The following is a 22,964-nucleotide window of genomic DNA, read 5'->3' as shown; positions in this document are numbered from 1 at the left end:
CCTCCAGGTGGCCCTGGGGGAACCCCGTCACCCACATCCGATGGAGGGAATGCAACAGGTCTGCCTGGCCTGGGGTCCCGAGCCCCTGCTGGCCCCTGGCAGCTGGGTGGGTGGCCTGCGGGAGGGCGGGCGGGCTTCTGGGCGGGCATTACCTAGACTCTGCAAGTCGAGATGGCCATCTGCAAACCCCTCACCCTGGGTGGCGCTCTGGACGTCCTCGCCGTGGCCCACAGGGCTTGTCATTTCCTGTTCCTTCTCGTTGTGCATCTGGGCGTACACGGTCCTGCCTGGGCGTTTCCTGCGGGATGGGGTGGGGGCAGGGCACTCAGCTCAGGGCAGCCACCCAGCTCTCCTGCTCCCAAACCTCAGTGGGGTCGGGGCCTGGTGCAAGTCTGCTCCAGAGGCACCTACACCAAGCCCGAGTCTGTCTCCTGCCCTGCATGCAAAGCCACCTCCTCCAGGAAGCCCTCCTGGTGTGTGCTCTCTCAGCCCTGGGTATCCCTCTGCCCTGACAACTGGTGATCACTGTCTACTTGTCCATCTCCTCTCATAACTGGCCCCAGGGAGGGAGAGGGCCTCATACTCTCCTTTATCTGCCCCCCACCCAACAACCTTGACTGCATTGGTGCACATTCCCGCCCTGTCTGGGCTTCCCAGGGTCACACTGTTCTCAGTTCTCTTCCCCTCCAGGGGCCAGAGGAAAGGGAGGTGGCAGGCACAGCCCCTCTGCCTCCCCTGGGACTGGGCGCAGGACCCAGTTAGTCCAATGCTTCTGAGACGTGGGGTTGTTGGTTACAAGCCAGCCCAGCCTGTGCTGACCGCTGCACTGCCACTGGGCCCAGGCTGCGAGGGCCTGAGGCCTCAGGACAGTTTGTGCTGTCCTAGGTGGGCCTGGAGCTGTGGGGACACGCTTGCCCCATAATGTGCTCCCCCCGTTTCCATGGTGACACAGGCAAGAACTGACTCAGTGCGAAGCCTGCGTGTGCTGGCACTGGGCCGGCACTGGCACCCTTGCCTCTCTCCGGACACCTTCTAGGCCCCTCAAGGCCCTCACCCTCCTCCTCCCACCCCCGGGCGTGAGTTGGGGCCAGGACATTCAGGGCTCTTTACAGGTGCAAGAAGCCTGGGGCATTTGTGGATGCCACAATCTGGCCCTCAGTGGCCTGAGGATGGGGAGAAAGATCACCTGCAGAGACCAGAGTCCGTCCCTGCTGTGGCCTCCCCTCCCTGCTTCCGACCTTGCCTGGCCCAGCCACCTTCCCCTCCTGGGTGGCGAGCCACTCTGCAGCCACCGCCCCTCCCCGCATTTCCCAGGCGGGCGGGACCAAGCCCAGATGACACTGAAGCTCAAGGGGCCGAGAGCCAGGGTGAGGACAGCGCCAGCGTTCACCTCCCACGTGGCCCTGTCTGGGACAGGCGCCTCCCACCGTCCTCCCCGAGAGCGTGGGGACGCTGGAACCCCGCGCCTGCGAGGGCCTGCGAGTGCCGATCGACTTGGAGGCTGATGACGCAGAGAAGGCGCAGGGGATGCCTGCGGGACCTGGGGTTCTGCTCCTCTCCGCTCTCCGCCCTCCCTCATCCTCCCTCCTCTTCCTTCTCTTTGTCCTCTGCTCACCCCGGCCCTGCTCCTGCTGAGGCCACTTTTACAGATGGAGAAACTGAGGCTCAGAGCCGCAGAGCCGGTTGGCGCAGGGCAGGGCGAGGCCCAGGTCTCTGGGACCGACTCTGTCCCCTACCGCTGCCCTGCGGCTGAACGGGGTCCTGGTGAGCCAGCGTGGAGGGTGCTTGGTGCAGGCCCGGAGGGGCAGAGACGGCTCGGTCTCGCCTCGTTGGCCTGCAGGAAAGTGCCCCAGCGGGCACCTGTCGGGCAGCCAGTGCGTCTGCGAGCTTGCAAACCAGGAAGGCCACAGCCTGGACCCTGCTTCATCTCTGCCCTGCAAACTCCTACTCATCCTTCAGATTCCCACCAGAAATTGCCTCCTCAGGGAGCCCTCCGGGTGCTCCAGAGCAGCTCAGGCCGCCCCTTCAGGTGGAGCCGAGTAACCGGGCAGGTAACAAGCTGCTGGACATGCTTCCAGTCCCCCTGAGTCCCCAGCACCTGGGCCAGTCCCTGGCACTGTGGGGTGTTGTGAGCACATAACCACTGCTTATAAGACAAGAGGTGCACAAAGGACAGAGGGGACAGGGGCAAGGGGTCCAGGGCCAGGGAAGGGGTGGGGTTGGGGGCGGGGCCCTCGGCTCCAAACGAGCACTAGGAAAGCATGAGGGAGCCGTCTCCTTCGCGGTCCCCAAGGGTGACCCTGGCCGGAGACGGAGGCCCCTGGAGCTGACCCGCAGGGGGATCATGTTTGGAGGCTGCGTGTGCAGGAAGGAGTCTGGTGGCACCGCCTGGTCACTGAACTCCTTCCCGGCTCCAGAGCCTGGGTGAGCTCAGACTGACCGGCCCTGCCGTGTGGCCACGACTCCTCCCAGCGGGGCCGGCCGCTCAGCGCATTTAGAGATAAGGCCCAGGCTCGCAGGGAGGGGGTGCCAAAGCCCCGTCAGTAAACGCACCCCGTCCTGCTGCCCACCAGCCTCGGCACGAGCCCCCGCCCGCGCCCACCCAGGGTGTCCACGAGCAGCTCTGTCTGGACACCCTGGAGCCTCTCCCGGGGGAGGGCCTGGTACAAAATGCCGCACACAGGGAATGGCTGGACGGGAGCCAAGGAAGCACAGACGGGGCCAGGCCTGCGTCAGCTGTGTGACCTTGGGCACGTTACTTAACCTCTCTGAGCCTTGGTTTCCCCATCTATGAAATGGACCATGTCCCTCCTGTGAGGGTGGGGGTGGGTGGAGCTGCAGGAGGCGATGGCTGAGACGCCCAGGCAGAGTGGAGCACATGGGTGCTGGCTGGGCGGTAGGTGGCGGCTGTCACTCCCGGGGACCCGCAGGAGGTACAGAACCAGGGAGGGGCCGCGTGGGCATGCGTCCCCCCCCCCCCCCCCCCGCAGCCCATCACAGGTCAAACTCACACCACCTCCTTCCAGCCCTGGGGGGAAGCCACCGCCTTGGGGGATCCTTCCAGGGGTGCCCATGAGCGTGAGCCGGGCCTGGCCCGCTCGGTGTGGGCAGCAGCGTGGGGGGGGGGGGGCCTTGCCTTTTGAACTTGTAGAGGATGAACGCGCCCACCGCGAAGAGCCCGATGACAAACAGCACCACCACGGCCCAGTACCCGCCGCCGCCTCCTGCCGGCCGCCGGGACTCTGCAAGCGAAGCAGCTGTTAGCGGACGGCTGTGGACGCTGGCCCCGGCCGGCCCGTGGACGGAGGAGGTTTCACACCGGGGGGTGGGCTCTCCGGGTGCCGCTGAGAGGGCACAGCGGGACATAAAGGACCAAGGGGCTTGTGCTCCGGCCTTGGAGGACCCGCTGCCCTGCGGGGCCACAGCGCTGAGTGCCGCTCCCTCCCTCCGCAGCGCGGCCGGCGCCCCTTCTACCTCTGCGCAGGGTGGGGCGCACCTGCCGCGTCTAACGAGCACGCTGTCCTCACGGAGCAGGGCAAAGCTCCTCAGCTTTCGGGGCAGCAAAGAGTCCTGCCCCAAAGGGGAAGGACACACAAGTGACTAGGAGGATAGTTCCATGGAGGGGTCGGGGGCAGAGTCATCTGAGACCCTGAGCATCGGAGCTCCGTGTGCGTCTGCAGGGGCAGAGCGCGGCCCTGGGTCTGACCTGGCCGGGGACTGTGGGTTCCTCGGAGCCGTGCGCCCACCAGGAAAAGCGTGCAGGCAGCGCCTGAAGGCCCTGCGTGATGCACCTGGTCCTGGGGGCCGGGACGCGCACCCTCCCGCCCTGCAGGCCAGGCCGAGGGCTCTCACCTGTGTCCGCGTCCCTCAGGGCCACCAGGACCCGGACCCCGCCCTGCAGGAGGAAGCTGATCTTCTGTGACTTCAGCACCTGCTGGATGGCCGCGAGCCTCTGAAAGCAGAGTGGGGAGTGGGGACGGGTCCTCAGGGAGGGCTGGGCAGACAGGCTGGAGCCACGGGCCGGGGGGGACACTTAGCCTCCCTGAGCCTCAGTGTCTTTATCTGTAAAATGGGAATGATGACCCGCCAGCCAACTTTCACCAAGAACCACCGATGGGACACAGAGCTGACCCAGATGTGGTCCTGTCCTCAAAGAGCTCACGTTTCCGCGGGGAACAGGTGTACGGGAGACAGGCCCTGCGGTGAGCAAATCTGGGGACACGCAGGGCTGCGGCAGGAGGCCCCCGGCAGTGGGCAGGGAAGGCTTCCCGGGGGTGGAAGACCGAGAAGAGGACATGAGGGGCAGAAGAATCAGACTCCGCCTCAGGGGGGGACATCCCGGGAGGTGCTGCTGGACTGTGGGGTGGCGGATGCAGGTGGGGGTGTCTGCGGTTGGAGGGGCAGTGGCCGGACAGCAGCCAGCCTTGCGGGCCATGGGCACCTCCTCCAGGGTCGGTGTGACACGACAAACACGGGAGGTGCCTGGCGCACAGTAGGGCTCTCTCCCCCTCCTCTCATCCCTTCGTGTGTCCCCAAGCACCAGTCACCATCCAGGGCCTGGGCTGGCTTGGACACTTGGCTCTTGCCACACTTGTCATCTCTGTCCTTTTGCTAACAACCATTCTAACAGGGGACATCTCATTGTGGTTCTAATTTGCATCTCTGAAGATCAGCCAGGTTTAGCATTTTTTCACACACCTGTTGGCCATTTGTGTGTCGTCTTTTGAGAAATGTCTCTCCAGGCCCTTTGCCTACTTTTTAATCAGGTTACTTGTTTTCTTGCTATTGAGTGTTTGAGTTCCTTATGTGTTCTGGGTACTCGCCCCTGTCAGGTGTGTGGTTTGCAAGTATTTTCTCCCACCCCGCTGTCTCTCCACGCTGTTCCTCGCTGCCGCGGCCGCGCGGGCTCTCAGTTGGACGTAATCCCATTTGCTTATTTTTACTTGTGTTGCCTGTGCTTTTGGGGTTGTATCCAAAACATCATTCCCCGGACCGGTGTCGTGAAGTCTCCCCCTGTTTTATTCTAGTAGTTGTACAGCTTCAGGCCTTACGTTTCAGCCTTTATTTCACTGGAGTGGATTTTCGCGTATGAAGTGAGGTAAGGGTGTGATGCTGCTCTTCTGCCTCATATTCAGTCTCCCGGCACCGTGCACCGGCGCGATTCTCCTTTCCCCACTGCGTGTTCCTGACACCTTTGTCTAACCTCTGACTGTAAATGTGTAGGGCTACTTCCGGGCTCTCTGTTCTGTTCCTTTGGTCTATGTGTCTCTTTTTATACCAGTGCCATGCTGTTTTGGTTACCATAGCTTTGTAGTATATTTTGAAATCAAGACTGCTTTGTCTATTCCAGGTCTTTTGTGGTTCCACACAAATTTTAGGATGTTTTCATGAAAAATGTCGTTGGAAGTTTGATAGGGACTGCGTCCAATCTCTAGATCACTTTGGGCAGTACAGACATCTCAATAATATGAATTCTTCCAATGCAAGAACACAGGGCATCTTCCCATTTATTTATGTCTTCTTCAAATTGTTTCCATTTATGTTTTATGCTTTTCGGTGCACAGGTCTCTCACCTCCTTGGTTGAACTTATGCCTAAGCGGTTTATGTTATGTTTTGGGTGCTGCGGTGGACGTGCTTGCTCTCTTGAGCTCTCTGGGGGGCAGGCTGCTGTCGGCGTACAGAGATGCTACTGAGTTCATGTCTCCGGTTCTTCCTGACGGTGGCCCTCACCCAGCCTCACTTCTCTCATCTGTGAAACGGGCTTCTGAGCCCCGCGGGGTTTTGGGGTGTGTGCTGCCCCTGCCTCGGTGCCGCCACTCTTTCCTGATCACCCGAGAGCGCGTCGGTCTCCGTGACTAGTCCAGAGGCTACGTGAGCTTCTGGTTTATGTTTTAGAAATTGATGTAAAATTTATTCTTTTAAAGTGTATGACTCCCTGCTTTTTAACATGTTCCCCAAAGGTGCAACCACTGCCACATCTAATTCCCAGCCATATTCGTCACTTCCAGAAGCAGCGCCCCCCCCATTAGCAGGCAGCCCCGCGCCTTCCCCAGCCCGGCACCTCTCACCCGTCCCCCCATGGGCCTGTTCTGGATGTTTCTGGATCACATATTAATAATGCATAGGCTTCTGTGACTGCCTTTTCTCACTTAGCACAAGGCTGTCGAGGTCATCGCGCCGTAGCAGGGTTGGCACTTCGCTCCTTCTGTGGGCAAAGACGCCTGCGTTGTAAGGACAGACCACGTGTCGTTTGTCCGCGGGCAGCTGAACCTTGCGCTGTTGCCAGTTTTTGGCTCCAATTAATGACGGCCGCGAACACCCGTCACAGGCCGTGGTACGGACGGATGTTTTCGTGTCTCTCGGGTGTACCCCTAGGAGTGGGGCTGCAGGTCACTTGTAACTCCAGGGGTCACTTACTGAGGAACTGCCACGCTGTCCTTCATGGCGGCCACGCCACTTCTGCCTGCAGCGTGAGGTGCTGATTTCGCTGCTTCCTCACTGGCACTTGGGACTGTCTGCTTTTTTATTTTAGCCCCCGTAGTGGGCACGACAGGATTGTGATCCGTCTTTGAGTCCCCTTCCCACACCTGTCACCTGGCAGGTCTCTGACCCCTCCATGAGGGCTATCTGGAAGTTGTCATGGGGCTGAGCTCTGCTCTGCCCTGAAACCTGGGCCCCAGGGGTCCTGCTAGATCGTGGTCACCCACGTTTCCCAGCACCCCTTGCAGGCAGGCTGGGGCCATGCGACCAGCTCTGGCCAGTGACATGGGAGACGGCATGAGCACAGCTGCTGGGCCCCCTCCCCCTCACTCCCTCCGCGGCAGTGACTTTGGAGGCTGGTGGCTTCCGGGGCATGACCACAAGGTGGAGGAGGGCCAGTGCCCTGAGTGGGGTCACGATGTGGTGAGACTAAGCCTCTATGGGAGGAGCTCTGCAGATGTCCCTGTTGTGATGACACCGAGCCCTCAGCTGCGCAGGGAGGACACGGCCGCAGGACATACCTTGTCACTTGTGAGGCTCCTCTTCCTGGTGGGCCTGGGAGGGGGAAGGAGCACATACAGGTCAGCCAAGGTGGGCAGCCCCGGCTTCACCACGGTCACCAGCAGCTCCTCGGGGACGCTGGTCTCCTGTGGGGACAGACAAGCCACTTGGATCCGCCTGTCTTCCTTGTCTCCTGCCACATGCCGGGCCACCCACGAGCACCATTCCTCGCCTCTTGGCCTGAGTCCCGGTCATCTGTCCTGCAAGCCTTCCTGACCCCTGCACGCCACGAGATGGCTCCCGTGCCACCTCCTGCACCCAGGCTCCTGGTCCCTCTGCCCCTGCCTGGCTTTGGGCCTTTGCCACCCACATCAGCCTCCCCTTGGCCAGGCCTGCCCTGTGCCACAGTCCTTACACTGCGGCCAGCAAGAGCAAGGCCCTTCCTCGCTAACGTCCTCCCGGACATTGGGGTGGGTCAAGGCTCCTTGCCATAGCTTTCTGGGCCCGCAGCCTGGTCCCCGACTCCAGCTGCCTCCCGCTCCCTCTCCCCACCATCCCAGGTGCCCACATGCAACTCCCTCAACCCACAAGGCACCACTCGTGTGGGTCCCTCTGCCTCCTGGAAGTCCCACTCTACGCACTTTCATCCGGCAAACTCCTATTCACCCTTCAGTGCCCAGGACGGTTTTATCAGCATTGTTCACAGGATGAGGGAAAGCATGGCCAGAGTGGCCCTCAGCCTGTGATGGCCACTAGGGACTGGTCTTTCTCTCCTTAGGGAGCCAAGGGCCTTGGGTGTCCTAATGCCTGCCCCCATGTCTGCCTCTGTGAGCCCCCTGAGGGGCGTGGTCACATCTGATCTCTCTGTCTCCAGTGTCCGGCCCAGAAAAGAAATTCAGCGAATGAATGAAAATCACTTAAAGAGACTCTGGGGCCAGTGGGGTCTTCTGCAAACAGCTAATGCTCATTGGAGGTGCACAGAGGATGCATCTCGTCCCTCCCCCAGGAGGCGGTGCTCCAGCTGCCAGTCCCCCAGTAGGGCAAGCCCCACCTGGCCTCCAGGCTCTCCTCCCCCCAGCCGGCCGAGGCCAGAGCACCGTGCCCGGGCAGCACCACCCGCCACCCTGCCCTGGGTGCCCCGGGGCCCTGCAGCTTCTCTGGGAGCCAGAGGCACCCTCGGGGCTGGGGAGGCTCCAGGCACCTTGGAGAGCAGCCGGGTGACCACCAGACCCACGTCTTCCCTCCACTCGGGCGTGTTGGGGTTGTTGGCATCCAGGTCCTTGGAGAACTGCAGGGGCACAACCTGAAACTGATCTGGAGAGAGGAGGGATGGGAGAGCTGATGCGTCCTGGCCAGCCTGGCTTTGGTCCCTCCAGGGAGGGCGGCCACATGTCCTGGGTGGTCCCCAGGTTTGGATCCCTGGCCCCTCGGCCCCAAAATCTCCTCAAGCAGGTCAGGCACCTCCTGACTTTGTGTTTGGGGGACAATCTGCCTCCCGGGTGTCAGCAGCTGTGGGCTGTGCTGGGCAGGGCCCACCTCACTGGCTGCCATCTCCCAACAGCAGTGACGCCGACACTGACGGCAGTGAAGACGGCCACACTGACCTGGGAGGGAGGCCGGCGTGTGCTGAGCCTGCTGTGGGGCCTGCCCCCTTGACTACCGGGATGGACGCCCCCCACAGCTGGGCGGGTCCCCCACCAGCCTGAGTCCCCGGAGGGCAGCAGCCCCATCTGCTCCTCCTCCCATGCGTCCCGGGCTCCAGGGCTCACGCCCAACTCTAGAGTCCCCAAGAGCCTCAGAGCTAAGTCGTAACCTCTCCTTTACTTCCCCAGCCTCAGTTTTCTCCCCTGTGAGGTGGGAAGAGGCTTTGCAGGGCTGAGAGCTCGAGGGACAAGATCTCTGTGAACTGCCAGGCCTGCATCGTACAGCGTGGGCGAGGGTGGCTGCCACAAAGCTCGTGGCCCAGTGGTGACGGAGGAACTGTCACAGCGGCTTCGGCCAGGGCGCGAAGGGTCCACATGGGCAGCCCGGCCCTCTACACGCTGCTCTGCTAAATATCTAACTGATGGCTGCTGCCCACAGCAGGGGCTGCTCTTACAGCCAGGTGAGGTTTCCATCGGTGTGGTGGGGCACGGGGCCAAGAGCTTGCTGGTGGGTCTCCTCTAGGCTTGGCACCGATTTCCTGCTGTAAACATCTCCCGCGAGGAGCCCCAGACACACGGGCAGACCCGGGCCCGGACCCAGAGCAGGGGCTCGGCAGGTCTGCGGAAGGGCGCCTTTCCCTCCCAGCAGAGGGGCGCAGGACCGGAGCCCGAACCTGGCTCCTGCTGCACAACCTTGTCAAGTCACTCAGCAATGTCCTCACTTGTGCCGTCCCATGAGTGCCACAGGACACAGGAGTTGTCAGTATTTACATTACTGATGGGGAAACTGAGGCCAGAGAGGCTGCGAGCCTTTACCCAGGCCACAAAGCCAGAGTAGAGCTGTGCGCACTCACCCAGCCCCTCCTCCCCAGCCCTGGGCCACCCTGGGGAGGCCAGGACACCCATGGCTAATTCACCCATGGGGCCCGACCCTGGGGAAGGACTCACCCAGCACGCGGATGACCCTGGAGTCCTGCAGCACCGAGTTCCCACAGGCGGCCTGTACCGTCACACGCACATCGCCCGTGTCTGGAAACTGCGTCTTCACGGAGTTATCCAGGGACAGGAGGGGCTGCAGGGCACAGGTGGGGTCAGGGCCTGGCCTGGAGGTGCAGTGGGTGACAGGGACGCGGCCCGAGGTCTGCTGCCCAGCCACATTGCAAACAGTGCCCTTCCCTTGCTCTCACCAGCAAACGGCCAATCACGGTGCTCTGCAGAGGCAGCACCTGGGCAGGGGTGCCACCAAGGGCACCTTGGTTCTAACCCAACACAGCATGGGCACGAGTCCCCTGGCACCCCCTCCTTCCACATGGCATCGCCAAACCTCTCATGTTTGGGCATTTTTGGAGCCTTAACACGGCCCCTAGGCTGGGCCTCATCCCCCTGGCCCTGGGTCATCTTCCCGCCGCACTGCAGATGAGCTGGGCACCTTCGCCCCTGTCACCCAGCACGAGCTCTGTGCCCCAGCTGCGGGGGTGGTGCATACTCAGCATGGGTGGGCGGCAATGTTACCCCAAGACAGCAAAGGCCATCCCACCCCCATAGCTGCAGAGACGGAGGCTCTGCGAGGTGAAATGATGTGCACAGAGCTGCAGCTGGAAGTGGCTGAGCCAAGACCCGAACCCAGAGCCCCAAGGAAACACAATCCAGAGCCTACAGCCCCCCTTGGGCCTCCATGTCTGGGCCCTCAGCTGCTGTGGGGGCTTTCTGCTGGGGTGCAGGCTGCTGTTTGCTGAATGAGTAAAGCGTGCCCCTCTTTGGTCTTGAGGCCTCAGCCTGAGGACCGACAGCCTTGCCCTCCCCCAGGCATTCTGCTGACTTGGGCTCTCTCCTGCTCCAGAGCTGTCCTTGGCTCCCCACTGCTTTCAGGGTACAACTCAGGCCTCTGAGTGAGGCTTCCAAGATCTGGTCCAGTCCTAATGAGCTCCTCCTCCATGAAACCTTCCCCGTATCCACCCCGCCAGAAATGGCCTCCCCTTCTTGGAGCTCTCACACATCCCACTTTCCCACTCCCATGACACTTGTCACACCATAACTCTGGCCAACCACTTTGTTCCCATCTCTCTCCCAGGAAAAAGCAGTAACTGATCTGATTCATCCTGTGTCCCCTGAGCAGATGGACCCCAAGAAGATGCCCAGGGGTGGGTGTTGAGTGAAGGACGGACAGCGTGTGCCCCTCTCAACTGCCCCAGGAGAGCCCCAGGGTGGGGAGTGCATCCTACACTGAGTCCTTCTGCCGAACGTCAAGGGCTGTGCCCCACCCCCACTCTGCACCCAAGCGGAGCCTGTGAGGAGGAGGCCTCAAGGGGGCCAGGCCAGCGCACCTGTAGGCTGTGGCCGATCCACCAGTAGAAGACGGTGAGGTTGGGGTTCAGGGGCAGCAGCACAGCTGTGAGGTTCACCTCCTGGTTGATGCCGATGACAGGAACGACCTCTAGATAGAGGGCCTGCAGGGGGGCTGTGGGGTCCCCCCAAAGACGAAGGTTAGAAGGTATCAGAGCGCAGAGCAATTTAGAGACTGCTTATTGGTCACTGTCACCATCAACATCATTGTTATTACCACCACCACCACCACCATCACCATCACCACCATCACCATCACCACCACCACCACCACCATCATCACCATCATCACCACCACCATCATCACCATCATCACCACCTCCACCATCACCATGATCACTATCACCACCACCACCACCACCACCATCACCACCATCATCACCATCATCACTATCATCATGATCACTATCACCACCACCACCACCACCATCACCATCACCACCACCACCATCATCACCATCATCACCACCACCATCATCACCATCATCACCACCTCCACCATCACCATGATCACTATCACCACCATCATCACCACCACCATCATCACCATCATCACCACCTCCACCATCACCATGATCACTATCACCACCACCACCACCACCACCATCACCACCATCATCACCATCATCACTATCATCATCACCTCCACCATCACCATGATCACTATCACCACCACCACCACCACTGTCACCACCACCACCATCATCACCATTATCACCATCACCACCATCATCACCACCATCATCACCGTCATCACTGTCATCATCATCATCACCATCGCCACCACCATCACCATCACCATGATCACCATGATCACCACCATCACCATCATCACCATCATCACCACCATCACCACCACCACCATCACCACCACCACCTCCATCACCATCACCACCATCACCACCATCAGCACCATCATCACCACCACCATCACCACCATCACTATCATCACCATCATCACCACCACCACCACCATCATCACCATCATCACCATTGTCACCACTATCACCATCACCATGATCACTATCACCACCACCACCACCACCGTCACCACCATCACCATCATCACCATCATCACCACCTCCATCACCACCACCACCACCACCACCACCACCAACATCACCACCACCAGCACCACCACCACCCCATCACCATCACCACCATCATCATCGCTATCACCACCATCATCACCACAATCACCATCACCATCACTACCATTGTTTTCACCATCACCATTATCACCATTATTGTCACCATCACCATCATCATCACCATTATCACTATCAATATCACCATCAACACCACCATCACAATCGTCACCGACACCACTATCACCATCATCACCATTGTTGTCACTGCCACCATTGTCATTGCCACCACCCTAGTATTGTACAGGTCATCAGTGGTGCGAATTGAGCCCAGCCTGCCTGCCTCCCTGCCCTTGGGCTCACCATCCTAAGTACTGGGGGCCTACAGTAGCCCCAAAGAACCCCCTGTGTTCCCCAGGAGCCGGGTTCTCTCTGTCACAGGGAGCAACTCCCAGAGGGGTCTAGGGGGTGGACTTACAGTTGACCTGCACGAAGAGCACCGCCTCGTCGTGCCCTGCCATGTTCTCTGCCCTGACAGACACGCGGTAGACACCAGGGCTCTCATAGCGGTGCCGGATGGGCTCCCCAGTCAGCGTGAGGTTCATGTACATGGCCTTGAAGCCATCCCCAAGGTCTACCTGGTACTTGGTGGTTAGGACATCACCCTGCAAGGAAACATCATGTGGCCATTCAGGAGTGGCCCTCAAAGCTCACGGGCTGGCAATGGCTCATTCCCTCATGCACTAATCTGCTCCCTCCTTTCCTTGAAATGGGTGGGCTCTGGGGACCCACAGGGGACCAAACCTGGTTCTGCCTCTGAGATTCCAGCCCGGAGTACAGGGCCGACACAGGGAGCCCAAGAGCATTTGATGGGGGGAAGAGGGCCAGGTTACATCTCAGAACAATTGCCCAGAGGTAGAAAGGGACGGCCGAGAGCCCAAGGGTGACATCAGGGAGAAGTTTCAGGGTGGGGCGAGGGCCCTGGGAGACCCGCGGAGGCCTGCGCCAGGCATGGGGCCAGGGTGTGAGAAGGGGCCTCCCACAGCGCAGAGGGTCTCGGTGTTGCCACGAGGAAGACGCCCACGTCTCCCAGGAACCAGAGAAGACGCGGTTTTCCCTTCTATGATGCTGTGGTTCCTGCTTTCCTCTTTGATCTCATGTCCTGCGGTGCCAGAACGATGCTCACACGCGGCGGGGTCTGTGCAGAGGGCAGGTCCCGCCATGGCCACCCCCGCAGCATGTGGTCACCCGCACACGCTGCTGTGTCACCTCGCGCACTTCCCGGCCACGGGCGTTATCCTCCAGTAGCCACATTTTCCTTGGAGTCGGGAAGTTTAGTGAAGGAAGCGGTAAGGTTTTCAACTTCCCGGCAGGACAGAGGTCTCCATCAGTTATCATCTCCTCCCTCCCTTCCGCCCGCTGTCGCTTTCTGCTAAGCAGCCCCCATCAGGAACACCCAGAAAACCCTCCTCGTGAGCAAGAACGAAACAGGATGATGACTAACCATTTACCAATCTTCTTAGTCTACACCCGCCAAACTGCAAAAATTGGTAACTACTTTCGCATAAACTATGTTCACTTAACTTTCGCCACAGATGATGGCGTAACTGGCTGACTAGTGTCTCCCCAAGCTCATGCCCACCAGGAACCTCAGAATGCGACCTCGTTTGGAAACAGGTCTTTGTGGATGTACTTGGCGTGAGGTCGTCCCGAGTAGGGCACAACCTGGATCCCGTGACTGGTGTCCTGGTGGCAGAGAGGAGAGGGAGGTTTGAGACGCAGGGAGGAGGCCGTGGGGACCCGGAGGCAGAGCCTGGAGTGAAGCTGCCCCAAACCAAGGGCCGCCTGGGCCGCCTGGGCCGCAGGAGGTCAGAACGGAGTCTCCGCCTTAGCCTCGTGCTGTTTCAAGCCGCCCAGTCTGTGGGCACCTGCCGGGCATCGCCAGAACCCGCCACGCATGTGCTGCGTCTTCCCCGCTCCGCAGGTTGGAAGACGGAGGACGAGGCTCTCAGAAGCCCATCGCCCTCTCTGTTTAGGGGGCACCGCGGAGAAGGGCTCAAGCCCCGCTGCTCCCGTGGCGGGAGGGCTTCCCGTGCTGCACCCGGGCAGCGGGAGGGAGGCACGTTTGGCCTGGAGTCGGGAGCTGTGGTCTGGCCACCTGGGGAGAGGACTCTATACACATTTACTCCTTAAATATCTCACTTGGTTAAAGCAACTTGTCATGTTTTTCCTAATTACAAAACTAGTACATTCTCAACATAGAAAAGGCAGAACATACGAAGATCAAAGCAAAGAAAATAAAAAGAAAAAGCAAAGTCTCACCATAATACCCTCCATGAATACCTTGGTATATTTCATTCTGATCTATTTATATTACTGAGGGCTTTTGAAGGCAAGTAAGCATTTCACTCTGAGACCACGACAGATTCACACGTGGCTGTGAGGAATAGCACAGGCAGAGCCTCGCACCCTTCACCCGGGTCCCCCACGGCTAACATCTCGCAAAGCTGTGACATTACTGCTAGGACGTCCACACTGACAAAATCAAGGCGCGGAACAGCGTGACCACTGCCAGGATCCCTCCTGCTGTCCTCACAGACACACCCCCCTCCCCTCAGCAGCCCCTGACTCCATGGCAACCACTAATGCCTCCTCCACGTCTGTAGCGTTGCCCTGACGAGGACGCCACGTACACAGACTCCACACGCAACGGAATGGAGTGTGGTGTCACCCTAGTGGCTTTGTCACTCAGCACAATGCACTTGACATTTATCTAGCTTATTGCAAGTTTCTGGCCTTTACGAATAAAGCTGCTGTGAACATATGGGTTTTTATGTGAGCATTGGTCTTCATTTCTCTGGGACAAATGCCCAAGAGTGCAAGTGTGGGTCATGCTGTAGTTCCATGTTTAGTTTTCAAAAGAAACTGCCAAAGTGTTTTCCAGAATGGCTGCACCATTTTCCATTCCCACCTGTAATGTATGAGGGATCCAGTTTCCCCGCATCCTCACCAGCATTTAGTGTTGTCACTATTTTTTATTTTGGCCTTTATGGTAGGTGTGCAGTGCTGTTTACCTGTGGTTTTAGTGTACATTTCCCTGACGGCTCACGGTGCCGAGCATCTGTCCATGTGCTGATGGCCATCCACACATCCTTGCAGGAGTGGAGGATGTGCCACCCCCACACAGCTGGATTGGCATATTGATTATTTTGGGGTCAAAAACCCTGGAGAAATTGCAATTTCAGAAAGGGAGAGCCGGCCCGCCTTCCTGCACGCACCCACGGCCAGGGGTGCCCTCCCCTACCAGGGGCAGGAAATGGCCCTGGTCACCTGAGCCGGTCACCCAGGGACTGCAAGGGGCCTGAAGGCACACACTTAGGGGAGAACCCCTTATCTTCCACCTGTTCCACACCTGGCACATCTCCTGGTCACTCCCCTAGAAAATGTTACTGTCCCTAGTCAGATTTTTTTTTGTCCAGTATTTATTTTCCAAGGTATTGTTCTTTGTCCAAAAAGTATAGAAGCATCTTGCTTTGGTGACCTCGGACTTCACTGTCTCGCGAAGGTGCTGTGCACGTGTAACACCAACACGACCTGTCTGCCTCTCCCTGCTCCTCTGCTGGCGTCAGTGTGGCTTCTAGCCCCAGCTGGGGGGGGTCTCGGGCTCCCCCACACCGTCTCGAGTGAACGGTCTCTCGGGTCTTTTGCCCATTTTCCAGCGGGACGGTTTGTTTCCTTACTGTTGAGTTCTGAGAGTCCGTTAGGTGTTCTCGGTACCAGTCCTTGCTGGGCCCGTGGTCTGCAGGTATTTCCCGCCCTCGGCCTGTCTCTTCTCCTTAGCGAGGGCGTTTCGCAGAGCAGAAGTGCAGAGTTTTGATGCAGCCCGATTTGTCAACCTTTCCTTTTAAGGAGTGTGCTTTTAGTGCCAAATCTAAGGACACTTTTCTAGTCCTAGATCCCCAATATTTTCTCCTATGGTTTTTCTAAGAGTTTATGACTTTCACACTTTACATTTAAGTCTGTGATTCATTGTGAGTTGATTTTTATCAGGTGTGAGGTTCAGTCGAGGTTCCTTTTTATTGTGTAAAAAGGCCATTCTTCCTTCAGTGAGCTGTTTTCGTACCTATGTGAAAAATCCGGTGGGCGTATTTGCGTAGGTCTATTTCTGGATTCCCTGCCAGGTCTAATTTTAGGGCTCCCCTAAATCCGGTGCTATTTCCAAGCCTAGCTTGGCCTGTGTGTGAGTGTGTGCGTAAGTGCAAAAATGTGTCTGCAAGTGTGTACGAGTGTGAACATGAACCTGTGTGAACACGTGTGCAAGCAGGCGTGTCCCCGTGTGCGTGTGTGAGTTGCACCAGTGAGTGTGTGTGCCCACCCCAACCCCACCTTCCCGCCCCTTCCCCAAGGGAATAGTAGCTCCTCCGAGGGGTGCCCCGGGAACCCTCTCTGCTGAGAGCAGCTGCTTCTCTGCCAAGAGCATCTCTGGTCACTCTCCTGACCTCCGCAAACTCCGCCCCAGGCCCGCAGAGCAGCCCCAGCAATGGTCCCAGCCACCGGCCCCTGGGGCTGGCCGCTTGCCCGTCTGGCTCCATTAGGAGAATCTGGGACGTGACTGACTTGCTCAGATGCCGGGCTCTAGGGGGCAGCAGATGGCCATTTTTCCTGGAGGTCCGTAGGGGCCTCACAACTCTGGGGGTGTGTGTGACCCCAGGCCGGGCAGGGTGCTCTGTCCTCCTGGCACCCCTAGACGCTGCTGTGAACAGAGGGGCCCCAGCCCCACCCAGGCGGCCCCCTCGGCTGGAGCTGTGGATCTCAGGATAGTCTCACTCAGCGTGGGCAGCTGGGACGGGCAGGACCTGGGGTGGTGGTGAGTCGGAGCCTGCACCAGCGAGCGGCTCAGGTCTGGGGGCCCCAGACTCGGTCTCTGTCCACTTGGAGTCCTGACGCCTGGGACTCATGCAGACTGTGTGGCCTTAGGAGAGCGACTGCACCTGTCCGAGCCTTGGTTTCCCCAGCTGTAACCCAGGCTGGCAAGAGCGCACCACGCGAGGTTGTGCGAGGAGTGCAGGGAGTAGGGCCCGATGCAGAGGCACTCGGCAGGCACAGCTCTGTGTCCTCTTGTGCCTCAGTTTCCCTGTTTGCACTAGTCCAGGCTCCCTGCTGTCCTATTCCAAAGAACTTTGCCATAATCATCCCACCTCACCTTGGCACAGTATTTTTGAAAGCTTTTATTTTTTATTATTTATCTTGTTTTGAACTAGATGGTTGCTTGAAATATTGTAATGCCATTTTTTTTTTTGAGACAGGGTCTGTCTCGCTCTGTTGTCCTCGCTGGAGAGCAGTGGCGTCATCATCGCTCACTGCAGCCTCCACCTCCTGGGCTCAAGCGATCTCCTGCCTCAGCCTCCTGGGTAGCTGGGACTACAGGTGGGCACCACCATGCCTGGTAAAGTTTTTTATTTTTTGCAGAGATGGAATCTCACCATGTTGCTCAGGCTGGTCTCGAACTCCTGGGCTGAAGCAATCCCCCTGCCGCAGCCTCCCAGAGTGCTGGGATTACAGGCGTGAGCCACCACGCCGGGCCAGCACCATAGTTTGAAGGACATTTAAAGAAAACGCACATAGTCATGAAGCCACACTTGCTACCTTCCCCATATTTGTTAACCAAAGACCCGGACGCCGCAGAGCTGTGTGCAGGACGCCCACTGTCCCAGCCGGGCGTTCCGGGGCTGGGAACAGGAGCATCGACCGCTCCTTTGTGCTTTTCTGTAGTTTTGAATTTTCTGCATATCTGTAAGTTTTTCTAGTTTTTGTTTTTGAATTTCCTACAATAAGAACTAGCTAATTCTATAATCAGCGAAATAAACATGCCACAGAGTAACTTAAAAAGACTAGAAGGAAATATGCAATATAAATAGTCGTTTCCATTGAGGATCAGGATTTTTTGGTGATATTTATATTCTCGATATTTTTTATGTGTTTTCAAAATGTTCTACAATGAACATATATTATTTTTAAAATCAGAAGAAATGTAACACTTGTTCTAAAGAAAAAAGAGAGATGGGAGACTGGAGGAAGTGTGTATCTATTTCCGTGCGTATTTATGTCTGTATCTTCACACACGGAGTTTATCTTTGGTTGTATAATTATAAGTAATAGGTGCTTTTAACTTTCTGCTTTTCTTACGATTCCAAATTAACTAAATCAATATAATTAGAGGTTTTAAAAAATCCTATTGCCACCCACCGGAATGAGTAAATCTTACACCATGGCCCAGCAAACACGCACACAGCACCCGTGAAGCACGCGAACCTCTGACGGGGCACGCTGACATTCTCCGCGTCCGGTCTGGGACCCCCTGCGTCTCCTTCGCCGCTAATGGCGGTCTGGACCCAGGGAGCGGATTTCCGTCCGCCCTCGCCTGTGCTGCCTGGAGCAGGCTGTCTCCACGGCAATGCCCTGAGCTGCTGGGCGTGGAGGGAGCAGCCCCCCGTGCCCGTCCCCGCCGCTCACCCTGCAGACAGCGCCCGCTCACCTGCTCCTGCCGTACCACGAACAGGACGTCCTCTCCAGGCCGCACGGCCACCGCCTCGCCACGGATGCTGACCTGCAGGCCCCGGGGTGGCATGAGGGGGCACTGGAGCTGCACTGGGCTCTGCTGCAGGTCCACACCACCCTCACACACGTTGGACACTGCCTTCCGGTACCTGGGTGGTTTGAAGGAAAATACACTTCTCTAAGGGCTGCGCCACCCCCAGCACCCGCGCTGTGCATACGCTATGAAATGAAATCCTTTGTCCTCGATACGGGTCCTGGCTCTGACACTTCAGACATTAGTCCCTTCTTGCCAAGCCCTGGGATGCAGGAGAGGCCACTGCACCTGCTTGATAGATGGATGAGTGGATAAATAGATGGATGGATGGTTAAATAGATGAATGGACAAATACCTAGATGGATGGATGGATAGATGGATGGATGGATGGATGGATAAACAGATGGATGGGTAGATGGATGAATGCATGATGAATCATTGCAAGGATGGATGGAAGGACAGATGATGGATAGACAGATGAAAGTAGATGGATGGATGGATGAGAAGTTGGATGAATGGATGAACAGATGGATGGATGGATGGACGAATGGATGGATAGATGGATGGATGGATGGATGATGGATGGATGGATGGATGATTGGATGAGTGGGTAGATGGCAGGATATGTGCTGCTGAGGCCAAAGCCTACCCTTTCTGGGCCTGATTCCTGTTTCCTCGGGTGCCCAGGGGGCGTGATGGGGATTTTCAAATGAGCCCACAGGCTTTTCCCTTCCTCTCTGAAAACTTCCCCACAGAGAAATGGGGAAGTTGGGCCTTCAGATGGAGCATGTTTGGGACCTTCCATAGCTGAGGTTCCCAGCCCTTACGTACCTAACATGTTTATACGAAGTTAATCCTTTACAAGCGATGTTCCCAGCCTGTGGTGGAGGAGAAGTGTCATGATGGCTCATACCTGTGGGCACTGTCCCCTGGCACACAGCTTGTATTCATCACTCCCCAGATGGAAGGAACAGCCACCATGTGCTGTGGGCTTGCACCCCAGCAGGAGGACCATTAGGTGAGTGATGGCAACAACTGGGATTTGTGCTATGACAGAGTAAGCTCAGGGCATTGGGGTGGGTGGTCAGGGAAGGCTTCTTGGAGGAAGTGCTGTGTAAGCTGAGACCTACAGGCAGCGTGAGCACCTCCAGCCCCCAAGTGAGGGCCTGGCTCGCTGAGTGTTGGTAAGTAGGGGAGGGTCTGGGCACTGCAGAGGCTCAGAAGGACCAGGGCAGGGGGGTCCTTCTCGGGGTGGGCTTAGCTCTGTAGCAGGTGCGAGCCATGGGGCACCTTAGACCTCTTCTGTCCATTGCTCTCTGTTCAGAGCCAACTCAAGGCAGCGTCCCCGATGCTGGGTCACATGAGTGCAGATGGCAGAACCTTGTGGGCTCCTCAGCCTGCGAGCCAAGTTCATTCATCTGTGCCTATGGCGGTACACCTGAGCCCTGCCACAGCTTTTGTGTCCCAAGCACAGGACGTGAGCCCTGCCACCTGCTTTTGTGTACTGAGCACAGGACGTGAGCCCTGCCACCTGCTTTTGTGTCCTGAGCACAGGACATGAGCCCTGTCACCTGTTCTTGTGTCCCGAGCACAGGACATGAGCCCTGTCACCTGTTCTTGTGTCCTGAGCACAGGACGTGAGCCCTGTCACCTGCTTTTGTGTCCCAAGCACAGGACGTGAGCCCTGTCATCTGTTCTTGTGTACTGAGCACAGGATGTGAGCCCTGTCACCTGCTTTTGTGTCCCGAGCACAGGACATGAGCCCTGTCACCTGTTCTTGTGTCCTGAGCACAGGACGTGAGCCCTGTCACCTGCTTTTGTGTCCCAAGCACAGGACGTGAGCCCTGTCATCTGTTCTTGTGTACTGAGCACAGGATGTGAGCCCTGTCACCTGCTTTTGTGTCCCAAGCACAGGACGTGAGCCCTGCCACCTGTTCTTGTGTCCTGAGCACAGGACGTGAGCCCTGCCACCTGCTTTTGTGTCCTGAGCACAGGATGTGAGTCCTGTCACCTGCTTTTGTGTCCTGGGCACAGGACGTGAGCCCTGTCACCTGTTCTTGTGTCCTGAGCACAGGATGTGAGCCCTGCCACCTGCTTTTGTGTCCTGAGCACAGGATGTGAGCCCTGTCACCTGCTTTTGTGTCCTGGGCACAGGACATGAGCCCTGTCACCTGTTCTTCTGTCCTGAGCACAGGACGTGAGCCCTGTCACCTGCTTTTGTGTCCTGAGCACAGCACGTGAGCCCTGTCATCTGTTCTTCTGTCCTGAGCACAGGACATGATCCCTGTCACCTGCTTTTGTGTCCTGAGCACAGGACGTGAGCCCTGTCACCTGTTCTTCTGTCCCGAGCACAGGACGTGGGCCCTGTCACCTGTTCTTCTGTCCTGAGAACAGGACGTGAGCCCTGCCACCTGCTTTTGTGTCCTGAGCACAGGACGTGAGCCCTGCCACCTGCTTTTGTGTCCTGAGCACAGGACGTGAGCCCTGCCACCTGTTCCTGTGTCCTGGGCACAGGACGTCCTCAGCCTGACTTCTCTTTCCCTGAGTGCACTTGGGAGGTGCCAGCAGCAGCCAGGAATGCAGTTGGGGCACGTGGCAGCTGGGCCCCGGATTCAGGCAAGCAGAGGCCCTGCACGCACACTCACCCAAGGCTGCTGGTGTAGGTCTGGCCCAGGGCACAGTCATCAGGCGGGGACAACGGGTTAAACCAGAAGTTGGCAGAACACTTGTTGGCTTCAGGCTCTGAGGACGGGGAGCGCTCAAATCCGTAGTCACTGGGAGGAGGAAGGACAGTGGTCGGGAAACAGGCAGAAGTCGGGGCCAGAGCCCACCAGCATGGGAGTGGCATCGGGGGCCTGGGAAGGGAACCGCATGCCAAGGGTCTACTATGTGCCCATCTGTGGGGACATGGAGGAGAACCCATGGTCCTGTCCCAGGGGGGAGACAGGCCTGAGAACCAACAGCTACAGTCCAGAATGACAAGGGATGCAGAGGGATACTGGGAACTCAGAGGAACCTGGAGGGCTTCCTGGACGAGGCAAGCAAATCTCAAAGGATGATCAGAGACAGGCAGGGACCGGCCTGGTCAGTGCAGGTGCAGGGACGGGCAGAGGTGGTGGAATGTCAGGAAGCAGGATGGAGGGGTGAGGTGGGGAGGTAGGCAGGTGGGCCAGAGGCCTCTCGAGCCACGTTGCCCTGTGGGCAGTGGGCAGCCACGGGTGGCTTTTGAGTGGAGCAGGGGACAGGTCGGGGGCTGTCAGTAGAGCCCTGGGGGGAGGAGGGCTGGGGTGGGCACAGCTTGCCCCCCGCACGCCCCGGCCTGCCCCCCAGGTGCTCCCCCTCCGTGAGCAGGCCACCGTGGCGGTTTTAGAAATACATCAAATTCTTTAACGCTCCTTCCTCCAGTGTGAGCTGGCCTTGGTGACTAAGGGACGGAATAAAGCAGAAGTGACGGTGACCCGAGAGCAGGTCGCGACAGGCATCGCGGGCTCCATGGGAGGAAGTGCGAGAGCCCTGCGCAGGCGCGAGGGGCTGCTCACCAGAGGAAGTCTGAGTCGCGGCACTCACACACGCGGGACGTGAGCGCTGACGTGAAGCTCCTCCCCTTGATGCACCACGATGTGGACTTTCTTTTCCGGAAGCTTCTCTGCTGGCCCATGATGCAGCGGTCGCCCTGCAGCAGGAATGTGAGGGTGAGGCCCGGCCGCCAGCTCTGCGCGGGTTGTACTCTGATCCCGCCTGTCCCGGGAAATGCCCGATTCCTCAGGCGGCAGAGGGGCAGGGAGCGTGTCCCCTCTTACAGATGGGGAAACTGAGGCCCAGAAGGGGAAGTGGCATGTCTGAGGTCAAGCTGAGGCAGCCTCCCTCCCATCCCAACCCACAAGCATTCATTAAGCACCTTCTGTGTACAGCCCTGGGTGGGCCCTGAGGGGTCACATAGCAGCTGGGAACACAGTCCCCCTCTAAGGGCCCCACTGCACCCCCAGGCCCCGAGGGTGCCCGGCCCTGTGCTTGAGACAAGCCACAGCCTCAAGGGCGCATGTGCACACAGCAGGTCCTCAGGGGAGGAGAGAAAAGGCCCCCCCCGCCCCTGCACCAGCCGCTGTGGGTGGCAGTGAGGCCATCGTGCTCTTCCTTGTGCCATCCAGTTTAGTGCAGAGCCCGCCCCGTCAGTCTGGCTCACTCCCGTACCCTCCGTGTTGGATTAGGGTCCTCGTCCCCACCCCAGGAGGTGTCTGGTCACCCTGGCCTGCCTGCGGCCAGGGTCCCCTCCCCCGGACGTGTCCTCACAGTGCTGTCCACCCACGGGCCCCACC

At 58.5% G+C, this 22,964-nt stretch overlaps 1 protein-coding gene across 1 annotated transcript in view; it reads right to left on the bottom strand.

Annotated features, from left to right (window-relative positions):
- The window catches only part of SORCS2 (sortilin related VPS10 domain containing receptor 2), a 486,540-nt gene that overhangs the window by 3,577 nt on the left and 459,999 nt on the right, over positions 1-22,964 (bottom strand). Inside the window, exons 16-26 of the mRNA XM_045528260.1 lie at positions 22,188-22,321; positions 21,294-21,422; positions 18,592-18,763; positions 12,535-12,721; positions 10,950-11,083; positions 9,574-9,697; positions 8,184-8,296; positions 7,003-7,128; positions 3,835-3,952; positions 3,137-3,221; positions 153-298 (exon numbers count right to left, since the gene is read on the bottom strand). Coding sequence (XP_045384216.1) covers positions 153-298; positions 3,137-3,221; positions 3,835-3,952; positions 7,003-7,128; positions 8,184-8,296; positions 9,574-9,697; positions 10,950-11,083; positions 12,535-12,721; positions 18,592-18,763; positions 21,294-21,422; positions 22,188-22,321 — 1,468 coding nt within the window. The remainder of the gene's footprint in view (positions 1-152; positions 299-3,136; positions 3,222-3,834; positions 3,953-7,002; positions 7,129-8,183; positions 8,297-9,573; positions 9,698-10,949; positions 11,084-12,534; positions 12,722-18,591; positions 18,764-21,293; positions 21,423-22,187; positions 22,322-22,964) is intronic.

The sequence above is a fragment of the Lemur catta genome, chromosome 17, assembly GCF_020740605.2.
Source record: "Lemur catta isolate mLemCat1 chromosome 17, mLemCat1.pri, whole genome shotgun sequence".
Lineage (NCBI taxonomy): Eukaryota > Metazoa > Chordata > Mammalia > Primates > Lemuridae > Lemur > Lemur catta.
The sequence above is the reverse complement of the archived record's forward strand: the minus strand, read 5'-3'. Positions and strand labels throughout refer to the sequence as shown.